Source organism: Equus asinus, chromosome 5 (genome assembly GCF_041296235.1).
Source record: "Equus asinus isolate D_3611 breed Donkey chromosome 5, EquAss-T2T_v2, whole genome shotgun sequence".
NCBI lineage: Eukaryota > Metazoa > Chordata > Mammalia > Perissodactyla > Equidae > Equus > Equus asinus.
The window spans coordinates 9,093,980-9,114,327 of NC_091794.1; the positions used below are offsets into that span (position 1 = coordinate 9,093,980).

The 20,348-nt window shown below is 38.1% G+C and overlaps 1 protein-coding gene across 8 annotated transcripts in view; it reads left to right on the forward strand.

Annotated features, from left to right (window-relative positions):
* ALCAM (activated leukocyte cell adhesion molecule) overlaps positions 1-20,348 on the forward strand; it is a 193,548-nt gene that overhangs the window by 121,947 nt on the left and 51,253 nt on the right. For all 8 annotated transcript variants that reach the window (XM_014853224.3, XM_070508687.1, XM_070508688.1 and 5 more), the window contains exon 2: positions 17,624-17,724. In XM_014853224.3, coding sequence (XP_014708710.1) covers positions 17,624-17,724 — 101 coding nt within the window. The remainder of the gene's footprint in view (positions 1-17,623; positions 17,725-20,348) is intronic.

Genomic DNA, 20,348 nt, shown 5'->3' on the forward strand with positions numbered 1-20,348 from the left:
GTGTTCTTTCAACTGTGAGCTAGAGAACTGATATTATACTGAATTTTTAATAAAGATATCTTATCATCTTGCTACCTAACATCAATGGCAGGCATTTTAAGAATGAAGAGCTGGGTGGACATGCCAGTCCATGATTCTGGGGCCTGGAGGACATAATTTTGGAAATTACTTCCCAAAGTGGGGGCATTTAAGGAGAACAGACAAAAACAACTGAATGGTGAATAGGAGCAAGGCCATTAGCCAGGCAGGTGCAGGTTAGAGGGATGGCCTGACTTTTTGGCAGACCAGAGTGCAGATAGCTCAATTACCCTTTTGTACAGCAGGGAAAGACAAGACAAGAACACCAGAGCCGGCTAACTCCCAGCTACCAGCAACTTTCGAAAGAGATGCTTAAAAGATAGATAAGTAATATTTGCCACTCTCTCCCTGTATAGGAGAGGCGTTGTGCATCAGGTCAAAACCGAAATTCACTAGTAACTGAAGTTAGCAGCAAGTCTTTGGCAACCACCTTTGGTCACATTGTTGCTTGGATTGGAATGTTTACAAAATAATAACACGATGGCTTTGTACTTCAAATCAGAGTTTTCCATGAGGTCCTTGATCCACTCCTCTGTGCTTTCAGAAACACTTCTGGAGTTCCAGATGAATTCAGAAACTGCTCTGAAAAGGAAATTAGTAGTGACTGAAAAGCATCATATTGCAGGTCTTTTTCTTTTGCATTTTATTTTTGTGCTTGCTTTATCAAAGCTCTAATTGATAAGCGCAAAGCCAAAGACAAAAATTTCTTTTAAAAGGCAGTATTTCTTGAGGACTATTTAAGTTCCAGCTTTGGGCTTTTCACTTCCCGTAGTTTGTAGCGTTTACCGAAAAGGGCTTGCATGTGTTAACGCTGTAACGCGTGTAACGTTAACAATTCGCGTTTAGAACTCCAGGCACCTAACACCACCAGAGTTAATATTTGCTTTGGACTGTTCTGCTTATTTAGTCTCAAGCTTTTCCAGAGAGCTAACACAGAGAGGCAGCTTTCCTGTTTGCCCAGTGAGTGTGTGATTTCACACGTAGCGTATGGTGTGCTTCTACGGAGACGCAGTCTTCGCTCTTCTTCACGTGAGCAGCCTGCTTAGCAACGTTGGGCGACGTGAACTCCGTAGTTGCCGAGTGTAGCAACCTCGCGGAAGCTCGTGGGACTCCACTTTGGAAATGTCTCCTCTTTGCCCTGCTTCCTCTGCTTCACTTCCCGGCCCTATTTCGCTACAGTTACATGACCTGCTAAACATTTTCACCTTCTAAGAGGGTCACCTTTCCCTAGTCCCTTCTCCAGCTGGTTATGCTCCACACGCCTGCTAACGATAACTTTCAGCCTCAGAAATCTGTGTCTTTCACTGTCATCCTTAAAATACACCAAAAACTCTTTTATTGCCCCCGCATTCCTTATGGGAGAAAGCCCAAATTCTTTAAGCCGTTATTTAATGGCTGTCAAGCTCCCTCCGCAGCTTTATTTTCTTCCATTGCCTCTCACATGCCCTACCCCTTGGCCACATTGGCTGAACACGGTCTATTGTGCCTTTTGCTCCCAGCCTTTCTTCTGCGTGGAGTTTCCCTCAGTTTCCTTTTCACTTGAAGAAAACTTCATCTGTGAAGGTCGATATGAATGTCCTTTTTGGGTGAAGCCGTCTCCAGTCTATTCATCAATCTCTCCTCTGCTCCTACAACCTTTGGCACCTAATCTCTTTTACTCCACTAAATAAAAGCCAGAGAGATGTAATAGCTAACATTTTTTTGAGCTTTATTGAGGTATTATTGACAGATAGAAATTGTATATACTTTAGGTATACAGGGCAATGTTTTGATGTACATATACATTGTGAAATGATTACCACATTCAAGCCAATTAACATATCCATCTCCTCAGATAGTAACCCTTTGTCTGTGTGTGTGTGGGGGGGGGGGGGAGGGTGAGAACCTTAAGGTCTACTCTCTTAGCGAATTTCAAGTCTACAATACATTATTATTAACTATAGTCATCATACTGTACATTAGGTCTCCAGAACTGATTCATCTGATAACTGGAAGTTTGTACCCTTTCACCAATTATCTCCCCATTTCCCCCACTTCCCAACCCCTGGCAACCACCCTTCTACTCTGTGTTTCTATGAGTTTGTTTGTTTGTTTTACATTCCTCATGTAAGTGAGGCTGTGCAGTGGTTGTCTTTCTGTGTCTGGCTTATTTCACTCAGCATAGTATCCAGGTTCATGCATGTTGTCACAAATAGTAGGATTTCCTTCTTTTTAAAGGTTGAATAACATTCCATTGTGAGTATACATACCACATTTTCTTTATCCATTCATACTTTGACAGATGCTTAGGTTGTTTGCTTATATTGGCTGCTGTGAATAATGTTGCAATGGCCATGAGAGTGTAAATATTTCTTCACTGTAGAGATTTTATTTCCTTTGGATATATACCCAGAAGTGGGATAGCTGGATCATATGGTAGTTCTATTTTTAATTTTTTGAGAACCTCTGTGCTACTTTCCATGATGACTGCACCAATTTACCTTTCCACCATCAGTGCACAAGGGTTCCCCTTCTCCACGTCCTCACCAACACTTATCTTTTGACTTTTGAATAATAGCTGTCCTAACAGGTAGAAGGTGAGATCTGGTGGTTTTGATTTGTATTTCCCTAATGATTAGTGATGTTGAGCATCTTTTCATAGTAGGTAACATTTATTGAGACTTATTGTATGAAAAGCACTCTTTCAAGCAACTTATCCATATCAATTTATTTAATATTCACAATAATGCTCTGAGCCTGTTACTATTATCGCCTTCAATTTTGTAGTTGGGGAACGTGAGCACATATAGGTGAAAGAACTCTCTGGAGGTCCCCTACCTTATTAGTAGCAGGGCTCAAATCACACCCACGCAGTCTGAGTCCAGAGACGATGCCTTAACTGCTCTGCTGTGCTGCTGGTTCTGTCTCATTTGCTTCTTCTAGGTTTTACTCTCCTTGGGATAGGTAACTTATTTATGTTTGTATGCCCAGCAGGAATACGGCATCTGGCCTATTGTAGCCAATCAATAGCCTTATGTCCACTGTATTTGAATTCATATGAAATAGAATCTTTTGGATTAAGGGAAATTTGATTTTCAAAAGTTTACATAAAAAATTAAGGAATGCTTGGCACAGCTCAATTAAAAAAAAAAAAAAACCTTTGATACTAATGAATGCACCCTGTAGCTCTTGATGTTTTGCATATATCTTTTACAGTTTCTCAATTATATCAACAATATTGGGTAAAGGTTTAACTCATATTGACTGTAGTCTATTCTTCAGGCTCATGCAATTTTCCACTTTCAACAGATTGTGCTGGCTTTCCTGTATACAGCATCATAAATTGTCTTACAGCTACAAAGGTTTCAGAGTGAATAGCACCCTTCCATAATGATATCTTTCAGGGGTATGTGTGTATCAGTTATTTTCATTGACCGTATATGTTTACCTTAAGTGAACGTTAGGTGAGATGTTTTGTTGGAAATTTCCTTTGTAGAATAGCTTCGAGTTTTTAAAATTATAGGTAAGAATCAATGGACTTCTGAATAACAAGCTCTAAAGTCATACAGATTACCTAGAAGGTATTTAATATATACTTATTGATTGAATATATACCAATAATCATATTTGTATATAGAGGCTGCCTGCAATTCAAAAATGATAAAGAAGAAAACATTTTAAAGTTGATTCTAGAGATGTTCTTTATTATCTATTCTACATACAGAGAGATAATCGTGGCTGAAGGTCACGCACCTATAGCATATTTCCATGGGACTCTTAATGGGGAGCTAACTTGAAAATTCCCATTGGATTTTCAGACAGAGACACAGTCTGAGCATGTCAGTCTTTTCTATTTGTTTTGTTTGTTTTCTAATTAATTACTTCCTGGGGGGAGCTTTAAGAGTACTTTTCTGTTAACAGAACCGAAATGAGATTCATAAACAAAACACATGATACAATCTGAAACCTTGCTGAGACTTACAGCTCATCTCTGTAACCTGATGTCCTTTCAACGTGTAGGAACAGTGAACTTTTTTTAACCTTAACGACACTATTGTCTTTAAAAGCTGCTAAAAATAGCAGAGCCAAAGAGGTAATATTATAATATTCAGTTTAGGGGAACTTTGAGTGTCGTTTTCTCCCTGAGCAGTAACCATGAACAAATTATCAAAGACATTGTCTCTTTTAAATGGAAAGAGGAACCAGACGTATTAGCACCTCAGTGGGGTTGGGAGTATGTGGGAAACAGAATCATAAAGCAGCAACTGCTGGGCTGCCTCCACCGCCCCCGCCCCTCCGTGCAGCGGAGGTCTCGGTGTTGTCAGCACCTGCTGAGATCCGCCTGGGGATTCAGCTGCCTAGATTGAGCTCACCTTTGCTGGTGGATGCAAAGCTTTGCCCTTGAAGATTTCTATGTCCTTCCCTCCACTGTAACCAAGAGGATTTAGATGAGATTTTCTAAATATAGAATGCATTCCGGATGCTGAAGAAACTATGTGCATCAATTTTTTTTAATTAATGGAGTATTTTTTATCTGTTTTAAATTTACAAGAAAACTGAACGGAAAGTGGAGAGTTTGCATATACTCCGTCAATACTCCCCACACCTTGGTTTCCCTATTATTAACATCTTGCATCAGTGTGGTTCATTTGTTACAATTGATGAGTCAATATTAATAGATTATTATTATTATTATTAACTAAAGTCTATAATTTATGTTGTTTCCTTCTTTGTGTTGAACATTTAATGGATTTTGACAAATGTGTAATGACTTGTATCCACCATTATAGTATCAGAATAATTTCAATACCCAAAAAATCCCCTGTGCTCTGACTATCCCTCCCTCCCTCCCCTCGAACACCTGGCAACCCCTGATCTTTTTACTGTCTCCATAGTTTTACCTTTTCCAGAATGTCATATTGTTGGAATCATACAGTATGTAGCCTTTTCAGATTGGCTTCTTTCCCTTAGCCATATGCATTTAAGGTTCCTCCATGTCTTTTCATGGCTTGATAGCTCATTTCTTTTTACTGCTGAATATGTTCCATTGTTTGGATGTACCACAGTTGGTTTATCCATTTACCTACTTAAGGACATCTTGGTTGCTTCCAAATTTTGGCAATGATGAATAAAAATGCTGTAACATTCATGTATAGGTTTTTGTGTGAACTTAAATTTTCAACTTTTATCACTTAAAAGTTGTAATTGTAAAAAGTATTTTTGATGCAGAGGAAAGACACAGGTTTTGAAGTTAGAAAAACTTGATTTGAAACCCAACCTTTCCATTTTACTCATCCAATAAATTTTTCTTGGTAATCTATCATCTATACTGTGCTAAGTGTTTGAAATGCATAGATAAGTGCTACTCTACCTTTTAACTGAATGCCTTGTCTATATTAAAGAGCCCTGTTATACCTCTGGTTCCTTATCTGGAAGATGCCTACCTCCTCAGTTATTTGCAGTTTTCTATGTTATTTTGAAAATTAGGTGAGCTATAATGGACAAGACCTAGTGTATTTTCTGGCAATAAATGCTCAATTGCTGTATAACATTCCACTGAGAGAGAAGTAATCAAATATGGTACTTTATTTTCTTTCTAGAGCCTCCAATCTATAGGTGTTTTTTAACATTTTAAGTTTAAATATGGAAAGCATTTTAATGCTTTTTAAACAACATTCCTAAATTACCCACCATATAAAATGAAATAGGAACATGTAATTATTTTCTGTTTATCTAATAGTGCTGAGAATTGGACTTGAGTTGAGAATAATTTTGATCTCTGGCTCCACCACATACTGGCTTAGCGATGCTGGGATAGTCTCTTGGCTTTGCAAGGCGACCACTATCATATCAATAAAATAAAGTATCATAATATTTGGCTACCATACAGGTTTATTCGCTCATCTCACAGGGATTTTGTGAGCCCAAATGCAAAAATGTACAATGGATACAAAAGAATATTGCATGATAAAAATGTCCATTATTATTACTATTATTACTCTACTGTACTTTCTATTTTTAATGTAGCTAACCCCTTACTAAGTCAAAGTGTAATTTTTTTCACCATATCCATATTGGAATCCTAATTTTCTGGAATCTGATAGTCTGCTAACATCGGAGGGTCAATACAGTTAAGTTCTGCCTGGTTTTCCCCATGTGTTAGGCAGGAGCCTCCGAAAAGCAGACGCCAAAGTGGATTAAACGTGCCAGGATTGTATTAGGGGGACACCCGCGTGAGAACAAAGTGAGGAGGGAGCTGGTGAGCTGGGAGACTCATCAGACTGCAATGTAAATCTGACCCCAAGGGAAAGAAGGTTGGGCAGCCACATCCTAGATTCTCATGCAGTCTAAGGAACATTCATCAGGAAATCGGGGAGTCCTTGACCATAGTCAGCCCTCAGAGGAGTCCCTTGGTTCCATGAATTTTACCTGCTTTCCCATCCCTGCTGCGCTCAGTTGAGTGGGAACAGCTTGTGGAAATTGTGGCCTTAGCACAAACTTGGTGATGGACAGTAGTGTGCAGCAGTTGGGGTCCCTGGTAAGTTACGTTCCCTGCAGCTGAGGGTCTGTGAGGTACATTTTCATGTCCATCATACCTCACAAACATTTTTCCCTTGAATAAGAAACAAATAAGAGGAAGCGTTGGTTTAGTTGATGCTTAAATATGTGAAGATGTGAAGCAGAGCAGATGAGATATGGTGCAAATTTTAACAAGCGTGGAAACCAACGATGCAGCTATTCTCTCGGGAGGGGGGTTCATGTGTAGAACTTAATAGCCTGTCCACATGCTTATGTTTCTCTGTGATTGCAGTCTACAGAAGAGCCATTTTCCTGCTCTAAGAACTTGTGTTCCTTATCTAGATCTTTTTTTTTCTCCATGATAGCTAGTCTTCCAAAAAATCTTCTGTGGTGCATTGAACCATTTCCTAAATTACAGCATAAATATAGTGCATTTCAAAATTACAGTTGGCCTCTGGGGCTATAAGATGAATCTTTCAGAGTTGAAATCTTTGGGAGTAAGGGAAAGTTTCAAAGCTGGAGTCAACTTCAGGTACAGATTTCACAAGATCCTTAAAACGTTCCTCCATTCTGACACCCTTAGAAACGATAAAACTACCTTTCAATACAGCTTCCTATATTTCGCATCACTACTCATTGCCTTCCTAAATTATCTTGTTCTCTTTCCCACTTTTCCTCCCACTCATCAATTAACAATAATGACTGTCAGGGAAAGCGGCATATGTGAAAAGTTATTGTTAATATTAATAGATGACAGTATTACCTCTCTAAGTTTATGCATTCCAGACTTACTTTATTGAGTTCCCACTGTGGACAAGCTACAATGGGCATTGTTTTCCATGCATACTTGGTCCTTGAGGTGACGCAAGATCTCTTAAGGCTGGAAGATGATTTCAGTTTCATATAACAGTTTATGCTGATTTCCTAAGTGTATGCAACTCTTGGCTTTATTTTTAAATTTTATCTTTCCTATGGTTTTAGTCTCTAAAAAATTATCTTGGACAAATGTTTTTATTTCTTCTTCCTCCTTAAAACTAGACAACTAGATTTTATAGTAAGCTGAGTTTAGTTCTTAAAGAAAGGAAAAATGCCATAGAAAGCCATCATTTTCTTCCTATGACCTTAACTTATGTTACAACCCCTCTGGGGAGTTGTCAATTAAAAGCATGGAATTTACACAAATCTAAGTCTCGGAAATCAGCCAGCAATCTGCACCGAATATGTGGGAAAACCTATTAAATAGCTTTTTAACCTTTATTACTTACCGTGTTTGATTGTACAAATCTACATCCTCAGGAGAAACAGCCAATGCTAATTGGGATTCATATGAAGAAAAGAGCAAAAACCTATTTCAACCTATGTAAACATTTTTTGGTACCTAGTTAGATGTTTAATGTGGAATATACTGTTAGCAAGCAGACTGGACAAGATCGCTCAGGCAATCCAGAAGCAAAAGTTTACTACTTTGCTCATTCAGTTGCCCTAACAATTCATTTGCTATCCCTGCTAATTGACTACCTCAGTAAAATAAAATTCTCTAATGCTGCTGAATATTACTTTAAATGCTAAAGCTATACAATTAATAACAAGCTGTTATTAACAGAAGCTTTCTCTGAAAACAATGATGATCTTATTGACTAAAAGCCTTTGTGATATGTTTTTTTCTAAGGCATTTGAGGAATATTGAAGCTATTAGGAATTTGTTGTTTGGGAGTTTGGAAGTGTTATCAAGGACAGCTTTGATTTTCTCAGATCAAGAGGTCTTTTGATTGTCATGGCATTAAATTTTTTGCAGAAAACAAATTTAATAATACCACAATAACTATGAACTCTTTCTGAAGACAGACTCTCGTCTCAATTCCAAAAGTTTCCATTACTTCAGATGATGCAATTAAGGTCTTTGGTGCAGCGTTGTGTCTGCTTTCCTGTCGATAGTGTTTTCCTGGATACAGTACAGTTACTGTTCTTTCTAAAATAATTGAATTGTGTTCACAGCTTCAATGCAGCCAATACGGTAAAATGCACAGGAGAATGTAACTTTTCTCCATTCAGATGGAACTGAGAACCTTAAATAGTTAAACTTGCACTTTCATGATGAGAAAATGTTTAAAGCAATGGAGCATAAACGTCCTAGTCTTTCCTTTGCATTATTTGAACCCGGGGGAGTGTTCAGCTGTTGGTTTCTTCCACCTCCCTCCTTAGTTGAGCTAGTTCCCAAATGAAGTACTTAGGATCTGGATACAGATAATGCAAGAACTAATGCACGACACTGAATTGGAGGAGGGGAGCAGAAGGAAATTAATATTTACTGATTATTTCCTTTGTATTGACTAACTGTCTGAATGGAGGAGTCGCCTTATATGAGCATCTTAAAGACGCAGCATCAAGTTCTAAATAACTATGAGAAGTGTGATAGTCAACTCTAGGAGCATCAACTAACATAAATTATTAATTACATACATGTTTTTAATTTTTATAATGAGCAAACTATATAGTACAAAGGAAAATATTGCTTAAACATTCTCCTGTTTGGTGTCCTTCACGATGAAAATTTACTTTAAAATAAAACATAGAATATGGTTCTTTCCACAAACAAAATTTCAAATTTTGGGTTCAGTGTGTTCTCCCTGTCCCCTCCCCCCACACACAGAGCAGGAAGTGTTTTTATGTAAGTTTGCCCCCACGAAAGGAACAGTGTTCTGGCGTGTTGGCATAGACCCCGCAGCCTGGTCAGACGCTCATCGCTGAGGAATGATGACTTGGTAACAGAGGCTGGTTGTGGGACAAATGTGTGGGAATCTCGGTCTCATCATCAGAACAAAGAATGTGAGGAGGGCTGCCAGAGAAACCTTAAAGTCTGGTGCTTTTAGCGACAAATGGAAGTCTGGATCTGTGTACGGTTGTTCATGGATGTCGTATTCCATTAGAAAGTTTTTTAAAGCAAACATAGCTTTTTGGGGAACAATTTCAAGACGCTGATTTCTGATCACCATAGTACCCCTCGGCCCCAGCTTGCTGGATTCAGTAGAATTTTAAAAGGTAGTATCTGGTTTTCTGGAAAGTGAGATGCAGAGAGACGATATGGGCTGTGGGGATGCGGAGGTAGAGCTGTGATTCAATATGCGCGCGGGGCTCCAGGGCACCATTACCCGGGGGCTCCTGCAGCCTTCACAGGGCTGCCGCCAGCTTCCAAACGGGTCACACGTAGGCTTTCCCTTCAGATAGCTTGCAGCATAATGGAGGAACTAAACTGATACTTTTTCTCTTTTTTGAAAAGAAATGAAACTTTTAAATACGTGGATAAATATATATGACTTGAATTTGAACTCTATAAGAGCAGTTTTTGGTTTGGGGGGGTTTTCTTTCTTATTTTGATCATTGCTGCATCACCTGTCCTAGGTCAGAGCTTGGCATGGAGTAGGTACTCAGTAGTCAAAGAATGAATGAATGAATGAATAAATGAATGATAAAAAATTCCAAATGCTGAAATAGAGAGAGAAAAAAGAAAAACAGTATATTTGACTCTCACTTCTTTTCAGTGGGTTCCTGTAGAGCATGGTGTGCTCCTGGATGGCTAAACGTTTAGGTTCCTCCGGTTTTTTAGTATTCAAAAGAATGCTGTGTTCTCTTTGTCTACACTGTGCACTTGGACAAAAGCTTTTGTAGGATAGATTCCCAGTGGCAGAATTGATGGATCAAAGGGTATTAGCATTTTAAAATTTGATATATACCATCAGACTGTGCTTCCATAAGTTCCATTCAATTTAGAATGAACCTTAAACATTTTATTTTTTATTCAAGGTTACCTTTCACAATCTGATGAAAGCTTTGAATTCTCTTTCTACAAAACAAATGTTTCAGTTTACCACAGCTTGGGGGTTTTTAAAATAACTTCAGAAGATTCATAGATGCCCTAATGTTCACTCATAGTTCCCAAGTTAAGAAATTCTAACAAACACAGTAGAGTCTGTACATTTCCCGATTTAAAATTCATGAGGCATGTCTCAGAAGATAAAAACAAGGATCCACAACTTAAATCAGTTCTGTTGCTTTTAAATCATTTCTAAATAAACTATTTGCTTTTAATTTAAAAGTGGCCCCGAAAGGAATCTAAATGCTAGTGTTGACAATGAAAGTAAAGACATCTAACAGTTTATTGCATTTTATTAGGGAAATTTTATGCGTGTTTATGAATTTGGGAAAACTGCTAGTTTTAGGCCATGTTCTTTGTGAAGACCACAGATCTACTCTGTGGAAATTGCTATCGTGAAAAATGGAGTTTGCCTAAGAGAGAAAACCAAGTGTCACCCAGCCTCTACATGGTGCCCGGCTGTGACACGCTGGTGAAGTAGTTCTTATCTTCTCATCCCTAGGAACCTTTATTCAGTGCTCAGGTGAAATGGAATTTCCTCCAGGAAGCCTTTATCAAGATCCTCAAGCTGCTAGGATTCCTTTCTCTGCATTCGCACAGCACTTAGTTTACCTGTTAAGCAGCTCATCTAAATTCCGTCGTGTTCCTTGAGGAACATATTTCCCCCACAAAGAACATCTAGCACTTTGCCTGTAGTAGGTGTCCAATAAATACTTCATGCATGACTGAATGCGTGAATAGATGATTTTTGAGATAGGCCTTAATGGATATGTAGGAATTCAGCCAGGGAAGATGGGCCCAAGCAACAATGATAAAAATGAAGCAGCGGGGCCAGCCCAGTGGCACAGCAGTTAAGTTTGCACATTCTGCTTTGGCGGCCTAGAATTCGCCAGTTCGGATCCCAGGAGCAGAATTCTGCACCGCTTGTCAAGCCATGTTGTGGCAGGAGTCTCACATATAAAGTAGAGGAAGATGGGCATGGATGTTAGCTCAGGGCCAGTCTTCCTCAAAAAAAAAAAAAGAAAGAAAGAAGGAAAAGCCTAAACTAATTGGGAAGAATTGTATTATTCAGCCTTATAGATCATCCCATACTTATGGTATAAGAACTTTCAGGCAATGGTAAATTGAGAAGATACTTTTCAGCACAGAAATGCAAGTACAGATACTGTATTTTTAAAGTTGTATTGTTTTTGTAGAGCTCCTTTCTAAGACATAATATGGATTATTATATTGACCTACAGTTTACTAAAAAGATAAGTATTTTGAGCATTACAATATACCAAACTTGGAAGTAAGAGCACATATCTTAAAACATATTCCTGGGTGCTAGTAGTATTTTGTAACTTAGTAAGATGGTTCTGTTCCCCTAAATGTTATTTCACAGTGGCTTAACTATTTATCTAAAAGATAAAATGTAATCCATTTATAGAATTGCAGGAACTGGTGGAAGAGAGAGAAAGGAAGAATTGCTATTTTTTTTTCTTATTTATAGGCATTACACAATTATACCTGCATTACAGTATATGACTCTTATGAAAGGCAGTGCAGGAAGTGAATTTTGAACAAATATATCTCTGCTTCAGATTCAGCAAAGACCCATTTTGGCCCCAAATACCTAAGTTTGTTGAAGGGAAATTGAAAAAGAGGGTAGAAAAACCCTTTTCTCTATTTCTGAAAATAACATTAGATCCCCTCAGATGTCTTCTCCCATCTGCCATTCTTTTCAAATTTCTTGGGAATTACAGGACCTGTGTCACACACACACACACACACACACACACAAATCTTACTTCCTATATATCAGATACCTTGACAAAAATCTTATACTCTCATTCAATGCAATAAAGTATTGGAGGAATTATAAGATAACTTTGTATCATTTACTCATAAAATCACAGGTTTGGAAGACACTTAAAGACATTTACTTCACCCTCTCTCAATAGAACTATGATATTTTAACATATTAAATTAAATATGTGTGATATGTATGGTTTAGAAAGCATATATAGTATGTATAGTTGGTGCTTGATTGTGGTACTTGAAGGAAATTTGCTAAAACAGAGTATTTTTTGTAATTTCTGTAAAGAGATTGGATCTCAAATTGTCAGAGTCAGGGATCAATCTCCAAATTATAGTTTAATATAATATGAGATGTTTCTGTGAGGAAAACAAATTTGAGAATAACCAAGTGTTGTCATGTGCCATTTCTGCTCCGTCTCTCCCTCCATTCCTATCCAGTGATTCTTCAGGCCTACACTAAGATCCTATTTAACAACAATCATCCCTTTATTGGAAACCACAATTTTATTGAATGAAAGAAGCCAATAGTTGAAGGTCTAAGTTAGTGGTTCTCAAACAGATTGGAGTTCGGGGGCAGTTTTTCCTCCTGGGGACATTTGTCGTGACTGGAGATTTCTTGTTATAACTAGGGGGAGGGTGCTGCTGGCACCTAATGGGCAGAGGCAAGGATGCTGCTAAACATCCTACAATACACAGGCCAGCCCCCATGACGAAGATTTATTTAGCCCCAAATGTCAATAGTAACGAGGTTGGGAAACACTGTTATACAATGATGTTACAAAATATTGACATGTTTAATTACAGTTGTGCGTATCTTAATTCATTAACATAGCAAATAGGGACAATAGCATGTTTCTCTGTCAAAGTCAGTCAAATATGAAAGTAATTTCTAAGGATAACCTTCTCATTTGTACCTGCTTTCTCCCCAACAATTCATCTGCACAAATAAATTTCTCTCAAATTTCTGTAGAACTGGACTTTAGTCTTCTGAGCCAAATGTAATTGTGATTAACCCTTCTATGACACATAACGGAGCTACAGAGCTCAAAAATGCTTTTAAGAATGATGATGCTATTAAAATATCAGTGCAATAAAAATATTTAAGCACAGTAAATTACAGCAGGTAAAAATAGCCTGGTTAATTCTCACCCTATTTTTCTGCATTATTCTCCTGGAAATGTGGTAGGAGATTCTGAATTTTAAGCTACCTCAACTCAAATGTCTATGTGTCAGCAATGCAAAGAGAATGAGTGCTCTGAACTTAACAGTCCTTAAGAATGTTTATACGGAAAAAGTATATCTTACCAATATAACCAAAATTATTGCATTTTTACTAGTTCAATTAGAAATAAAAATGTTTACCCAACATCAAAAGCCTAGTTAAATTATTTGCTATAAGAAGTGCGTAAGTTTAGCTGTCTTGTATTTTATGATCACTGGCCTGTGATTGTATACGTTGAAATTATTTAGTCAAGAGCTTTTCATTTTGCTGTGCTTTTCCCATTGTATTTTCACTGGGTTCTACTCTGTAACCTTTCTAGTTCTATTGCTCTTTATCTTTAGTTCATAACTCTTCATTAAAAATGCTTAAATAATTACACACTGCCCTTCAAGTATAATAATTTTTGTTTTATTTTGTCAGGATATTTTGATAACAACAGTAATATTAACAGTTAATAACAGTACCTTAAATTTATAGAACACATTTCATACAGAAGGCTTCTAGCTCAGTTTAAAGCATCTTATAACATATGCACATGCACGTAGATATGACATAGACCACACAGAAATATACACATGTGTACACACAGATTCCTTGTATATTTTATATTTAGCCTCTTTGAGGAAAGACATCATAGACATTCCATATTTGCAATAGTGTCCAATAATCTCTAGGCTACAAAATCATGAATAATTTAACCAACTAATATTACAGGGAGAAAATTCCAGGGGAATTCTAGTAAGCTAAAGTCGATTCAGACTTCGCAATTCAAAGATGGAATCTCTTGCTTCCATGTAAAGCATAAACAGAGTCATTTGTGTTGACAGCTACTGTGGGTCTCACTGGCACTTTGTCTCAAAGACTGAGACTCTAGGAATCAGGATGCTCATTTATCAAACCACAGTCGTCTTTGTAGCCACTTATCCCCAAGGAGTTAGAGACAGGAGCTCCTCCACAGGTCTGAGCCTTTAGTCTTCCCATCAGATGAAGCTGGGGGTCAGTTTACTCTCACCGGAAGAGGAAAGTTGATGATTACAGCAAACTTTATTTCTAAAATCGTCATGATCGTGGCTCCTAATGCCATCCAACTTACCGTAATGCATGCTGCCCCTGTCTGTGGACCAGTGCTGTCTGTAACTGTTGGCCTTTTCCCTCCTGCCCTCCTTGCCCGTGTCTTCTTCTCCTTATGTTGTTATGCTCTAAGGAGTCCAGTCGTGGCTGATTTCGGATATCAAGTTGTCAATAAAAGGCCCAACCCGTGAACTTTCAACTACTTTTAAAAAACAGCTCTTTGCTTTGTGGTCATCACAAGTAAGGAAAAAGGCATTGTACAGTATCATTCACAAATCACAGAGCGCAAATAGACCTTAATTTCTTTGGAAAGGGAAGGGAGGAGTGTTCTCTCCTATAGTTTCATCCATGAACTCTTATAAAAATGTTTGCTTTGTATTTGTTTCTCATCAAAACAGAGTGCCATCCACACACAAACCCATTTTCCTGGAACATTGAAGACACTATGTGACAGCCTTTACAGTATGTGGTAGGAATAAGAATTCTCGAAGTTCCAGTGTTATCAACTCCTCCCTGTTTTCAAAGAGGTTGATTTGATAATCAAAATGGAAAGGACTCCACAACATTCAAATGAGAAACCATTCTACTAGATGCCCAGTCAATGCCAGGCATTGTTTCTGGGGACACAAAGATTAAAAGGAGATGGTCCCTTGGGGCCGGCCCGGTGGCACAGGGGTTAAGTACGCACGTTCCGATTCTTGGCAGCCCAGGGTTCTCCAGTTCAGATCCCAGGCGCGGACATGGTACCACTTGACAAGCCATGCTGTGGTAGGCGTCACACATATGAAGTAGAGGAAGATGGGCACAGATGTTAGCTCAGGGCCAGTCTTCCTCAGGAAACAGAGGAGACTGGCAGTAGTTAGCTCAGGGCTAATCTTCCTCAGGAACAAAAAAAAAGAGAGAGAGAGAGATGGTTCCTTCCCTGTTGTAATGACTTTCATCATGCTAACTCACTATGTACTTGAAAGCCATACAGCTTTAAATCTGTTATAAAATTGGGGTATACATAGCACGTTAAAGTTCTGTAGGTCAGAGAAAAGAAAAATGGTCTGTAAGAAAGAACAAAACATTCAATTTTTTGGAAAAAGAGTTTTCATATTTTCCTATACCTGGCAAAGGATTCACCTCATTTGTGCCTAAGCTCTGTAAACCGTTTCCACTTCTTGACCCACCATGAGAGCACCGTCAGTTGTCAAAAGAAGGTGTCCTTTGTGATGTTAGGAGATTATTAGACATGCATGTCCTGCTGTAATTTAAGGTATAGATCCACATCATTTTAGTTATTACATATTTAAGCACCTTGCTATATACTGATGAAGAAACAAAATATTAAATTACAAAATGGTTTCCTGAATAGGGCATAAATAGATCTTAAAATACGTGGTAGAAGTTCCACATTTGGGAGCCAAAGTATTGTCGAAAACAAGCCCTGTATTGTGAAATAAAGCAATTTCTTAACTGTCATTAGTGTGTATGTCTACAACCACATATTGAAACCATCATAATTTTTATTTTAACAAGGCTGAAGAGACCATTTCTTTATCTACAGTCGTAAGCTTTTCAATGTTTTGAAGAAAAAGGAATTAAAATTAGAGTATGGGGAACACTAAACAATTAAAAATTATTGAGGTAATTTTTTATTATAAAACTGAATATGTAATAAACAATTTTAGTAAACCTCTCGTCTCGAATAGCAAGTGAATAACACATTCTCATGGCTTGTATTTTGTATTCTTTATTTTAACAATGTTAAAAATGCTAGAAACTAGTGGTTGTGTGGCACATTTACGTGATATTTGTCTTCTTTGCAATGTTTTTGTTCACTGGGGCAAAATTGCTTTCAGGGGAAGTAGTCTCCTCAGTTGACAGAATTTTAAAATGGGAATTTTATTAGCTTTTTTTCTTCACTAAAGGTAATGACTTCTTATCTCTATATGAAATTTTTGTATGCGTCGTGACGGATGGGTAACAGTGACAGACGGTCTCCACCCTGCCTTGCTTCTTCAGCGTCCTGAGATGGTCTTATTTATGTGCTGTGGGTTGCTTTAGCTTTGCACTTTTGCACCACCTGCTGGACAAAATATCATTTTTTTTTCTACACTATAAAATAAAGTTACCCCTTCACACTCTATATCCAGTTATGACATATCTTAGTAGATATTTAAAAGTACTTAATCTTAAAGATCACTGTAAACAAAATAAGGTAAAGAGAATCTGAGATGTTTTTTAACTAATATTGTCAAGTTAAATGCCTGAGTTTTTTTAAACTTCATGAATATATATAGATTTGAATAGTATGTTATATACATGTGCAAAAATTGTGGGGTTTTTGACAACTTAATTATTTATCATTTACGTTTTTTTCCCAATAAAGAATTAAATAATACCAGTAAGTTTTCTGTACCTTAGTAGCAAACTTTGGTTTTAGTTAGATTGTCTACCAGAAATGCAGGGCAATCACTTTGAAAACAACACTTTATGAAGAATTTTCGTAGCATAAATTCTTACCATGTTAATATTTTATGTAAAATTAAAATTACAACTAGTATTTTAGCCATTACAACTATAAAATAAGCCATTTGCATGCCCATTTTCCTCCTTATAATTAAACTTCAGTTGTGGTCTTATATTTATTAGTTCTTAGGTGTTAGTAGTTTTTTAAATTTTCCAGAAGATAAATTTGACAGTATTTTCAAATGAAACAAATACGTTTAAAGCTAGCTTTGAGAATTTTAAGCATGTTAATCTTTGTCCCACACGTCTATGAAATATAGTGGACTTTTTTTCCTACGGACACCCTGAGGTTCCACTATGCTCCTTTGGAATACACTACTCATCTGTTCCCTGGTAAAAGTGGGGGGTCTATAAATTTGAATTCTGTGACATTCAAAGGCTTAGTAGTGAATTAAGAACTTTTGGTATTTAAATAGGAGGTATATTCTAGCTTAGTACTTTTTGTATGTTATGATAAAATTGTAATGGAGAACCTTCGTTAGGACGTGCACTTGAGCTGAAGCTGTTTACTCTGTTACTTCAAGAAGACAGTTAAAATCTTCTCTCTCCTTTTTTCCTTTTTTCTAAAGGCCTTGGATGGGATACTGTAAATTCAGCCTATGGAGACACTATTATCATGCCTTGCCGACTCAGCGTACCTCAGAACCTCATGTTTGGCAAATGGAAATATGTAAGTGTGACCTACCTTGGACTTGGTTAATTGCCTCTAGTTTTTGAAATAAAATTCCTCTTGTGACTAAATGTGAATTTCAAATGAACATAATGACAATATTCAACTGTGGGTACAAATGGAGGAAGGTAGAATAAATATGTTGAATATGTCAAAATAGTAATTCTTAAGTCTTACCTAACAAATGCTATTTTAAAATAAAGCCAATAAACATGTAACTGCTAGATCATATTAGTCTGAGAAATTCAACCTTAAGTGTTAGGGGTAGAGTTCCAGAAGAAACTCAGTGGAGTACAGGGCAGAGCCTGGCGGGCGAGGCCAGCCCTTCTCTACATGCTCGTGTTCTGTTTGGTGTGGCTACTGCCAAGGCGAGATACACCAGTAGCCAGAGGACCAAGCACTCACTGGGAATTAGTCATCAGCATTACAAGCTTGTTTCTGGTATTTTGTCTTAGAATTGTGTGGCTGTGGTAGGTTCTTTTTATATTTAACATTGTTGATTTTATCCATTTCTTGCATATGGCAAATTCATATTTTCTCAGGTATTGAGGTACGGATAGCTCTGGAAATGGAGGGTAGATATCCTGGTAGGTGGATGTAGAGTGGCTAGGTAATCTTGACTGATGAAAATCTCTACTTAATTACCAAAACCAACAAAAGGGGCCCGTGTGGCACAGTTTCCCAGGGCTGGATCACATGAGGCTCATGGTAGTTTGCCAGCTTAAAGCAGAAATATGTTCCCTTGAACACAACGGCAAATTTTCCCCAGCTCCTTGAAATATTAAGTGGTATTGGAATAGGAAAAGGATTTGACGGTCAAATAATTTTCGAAAAGTTTCTTTATTGCAGCACTTCTCAGAGCCTTTCGTATAGTAAAACACGATAGGAGTTGTCTGAGTTTGATTCATTTCTTAGGCTTATTTAACCATACACTTTTCCCATCAAATATCTCCAAGAACAAACATTCTGCAGAACACACTTTGGGAAATGTGCTTAAGGTTGCACTCCAAGGGTGGTAAGGCACAGTCTTTTAAAATATGGGTTCTGAAGTGAGACCAACATGTGCTACCATATAATAGCTGTGGGATTCTGGACAAGTGAATTAATCCCCTTTTCCTCATCTATAAAGTGAGATGATAAGAATAACCTTCCTTATAGTGTTGTGAGGGGTACTTGAAGTAATTCATATCAGAATACTTACCTAGTACTCGGTACATGGTAATTGCATGAAAAATGTAGGCTGTTGTGGCTGTGGGGCTGCGAAGGTCTAAGCACACTGTACTTGTGGGAGGGACGTTTGAATGGAGAGAAAGGAAGTGAGGTGGCATAGCACCTTTCTGTACTCTCCTCCTGTGATCCAGCTCACCTTGGGTAATTTTGAACTATTTTTGGTTCCATATAAAAGTGGGAATATGAAGTTAAGGCCTATGAGGACAAAGTCTATTCACACCCCTAAAATCCTAAGGGTCTGGGAGACTACCACATAATTCACCTGTTGAGTCAAGCTGACTGCCAGAATCAATGGAACACATATGGTGAAAAACTTCTGTGATCACAGACATTTTTGACCATAACCCAGGGAATAATTTTCACCCAAACTGAACTGGCACAATGGCACGAACAACAATGGCAATTTTCAAGTTGTTAATTAAGCAAAAATCTTCAGCAATAAACTGATGTGATCCATTGGAAGTACCATGTGCTGTACTGATTTGCAGACATAGTCTTCAAGCTCTAAAGTAGCTGAAGACAAAGGGCTGGTTGGGAGAGAGTGAAAACGTAGAGGAAGGACGGATTAGTTTCTCCCCTACCGCATGGTGATCTCTGTAGGAATGGAGGTGCTGGCTCCCTGTGTCCCTCCGTACCCCACTCCCACCACCTCTTCACCAGCACCTACCTCAGGGCCTGGTACAGAAGAGGCATCCAGTGGCCATCAAGAGTGGTCCAGGGCAGTCGGAGTGGAGCTGGGAGGCGGGGCTCCGGTCTTGGCTCTGCTGAGATACGCTAGCTGGGCCCTTGGACAGGTTAGTTAACCAGCCTCTGCCTGCATTGTCTAATCTGTAAATGGAGCTAATGGTAGAACTCTAACTTACAGGGTTGTTATGAGTATTGAATCAATTAATGCATGGGAGGCCCAAAGAGAGTACGTGGCCTTTAGTTAAATGCTCAAAATTTAATAACTATTATTTGTTGCATAAGTGAATGAATACAGAAATTTAAGGTACTCGTCTCACATATTTCTCTTACTGAAAGAATGATTCAGGGTAAGGATTTGCATTACGAACTTGTGACAAAATTAAAAGATTTAAGGAAAATATTATTGATGTGTTCAGATATTCAATCAACTAAAACTTTGGCCGCCAAGATTAGCTTCTTAATTGTCTTAGTTTGGCCTGCTATAACAAAATACCATAGACTGGGGGCTGAAACAACAGATGCTTATTTCTCACTGTTCTGAAGTGGAAAGTCCAGATCAAGATGCTGGAAGATGCTTGGTGAGGATCCTCCTCCTGATTCGCAGACAGCTGCCATTTTACTTTCTACTCCTCTGACCTCTTTGATTTCTCATGGAGAGAGAGAGAGAGCGCTCATGTCTCCTCCTTTTCTTGTAAGGGCGCTAATCC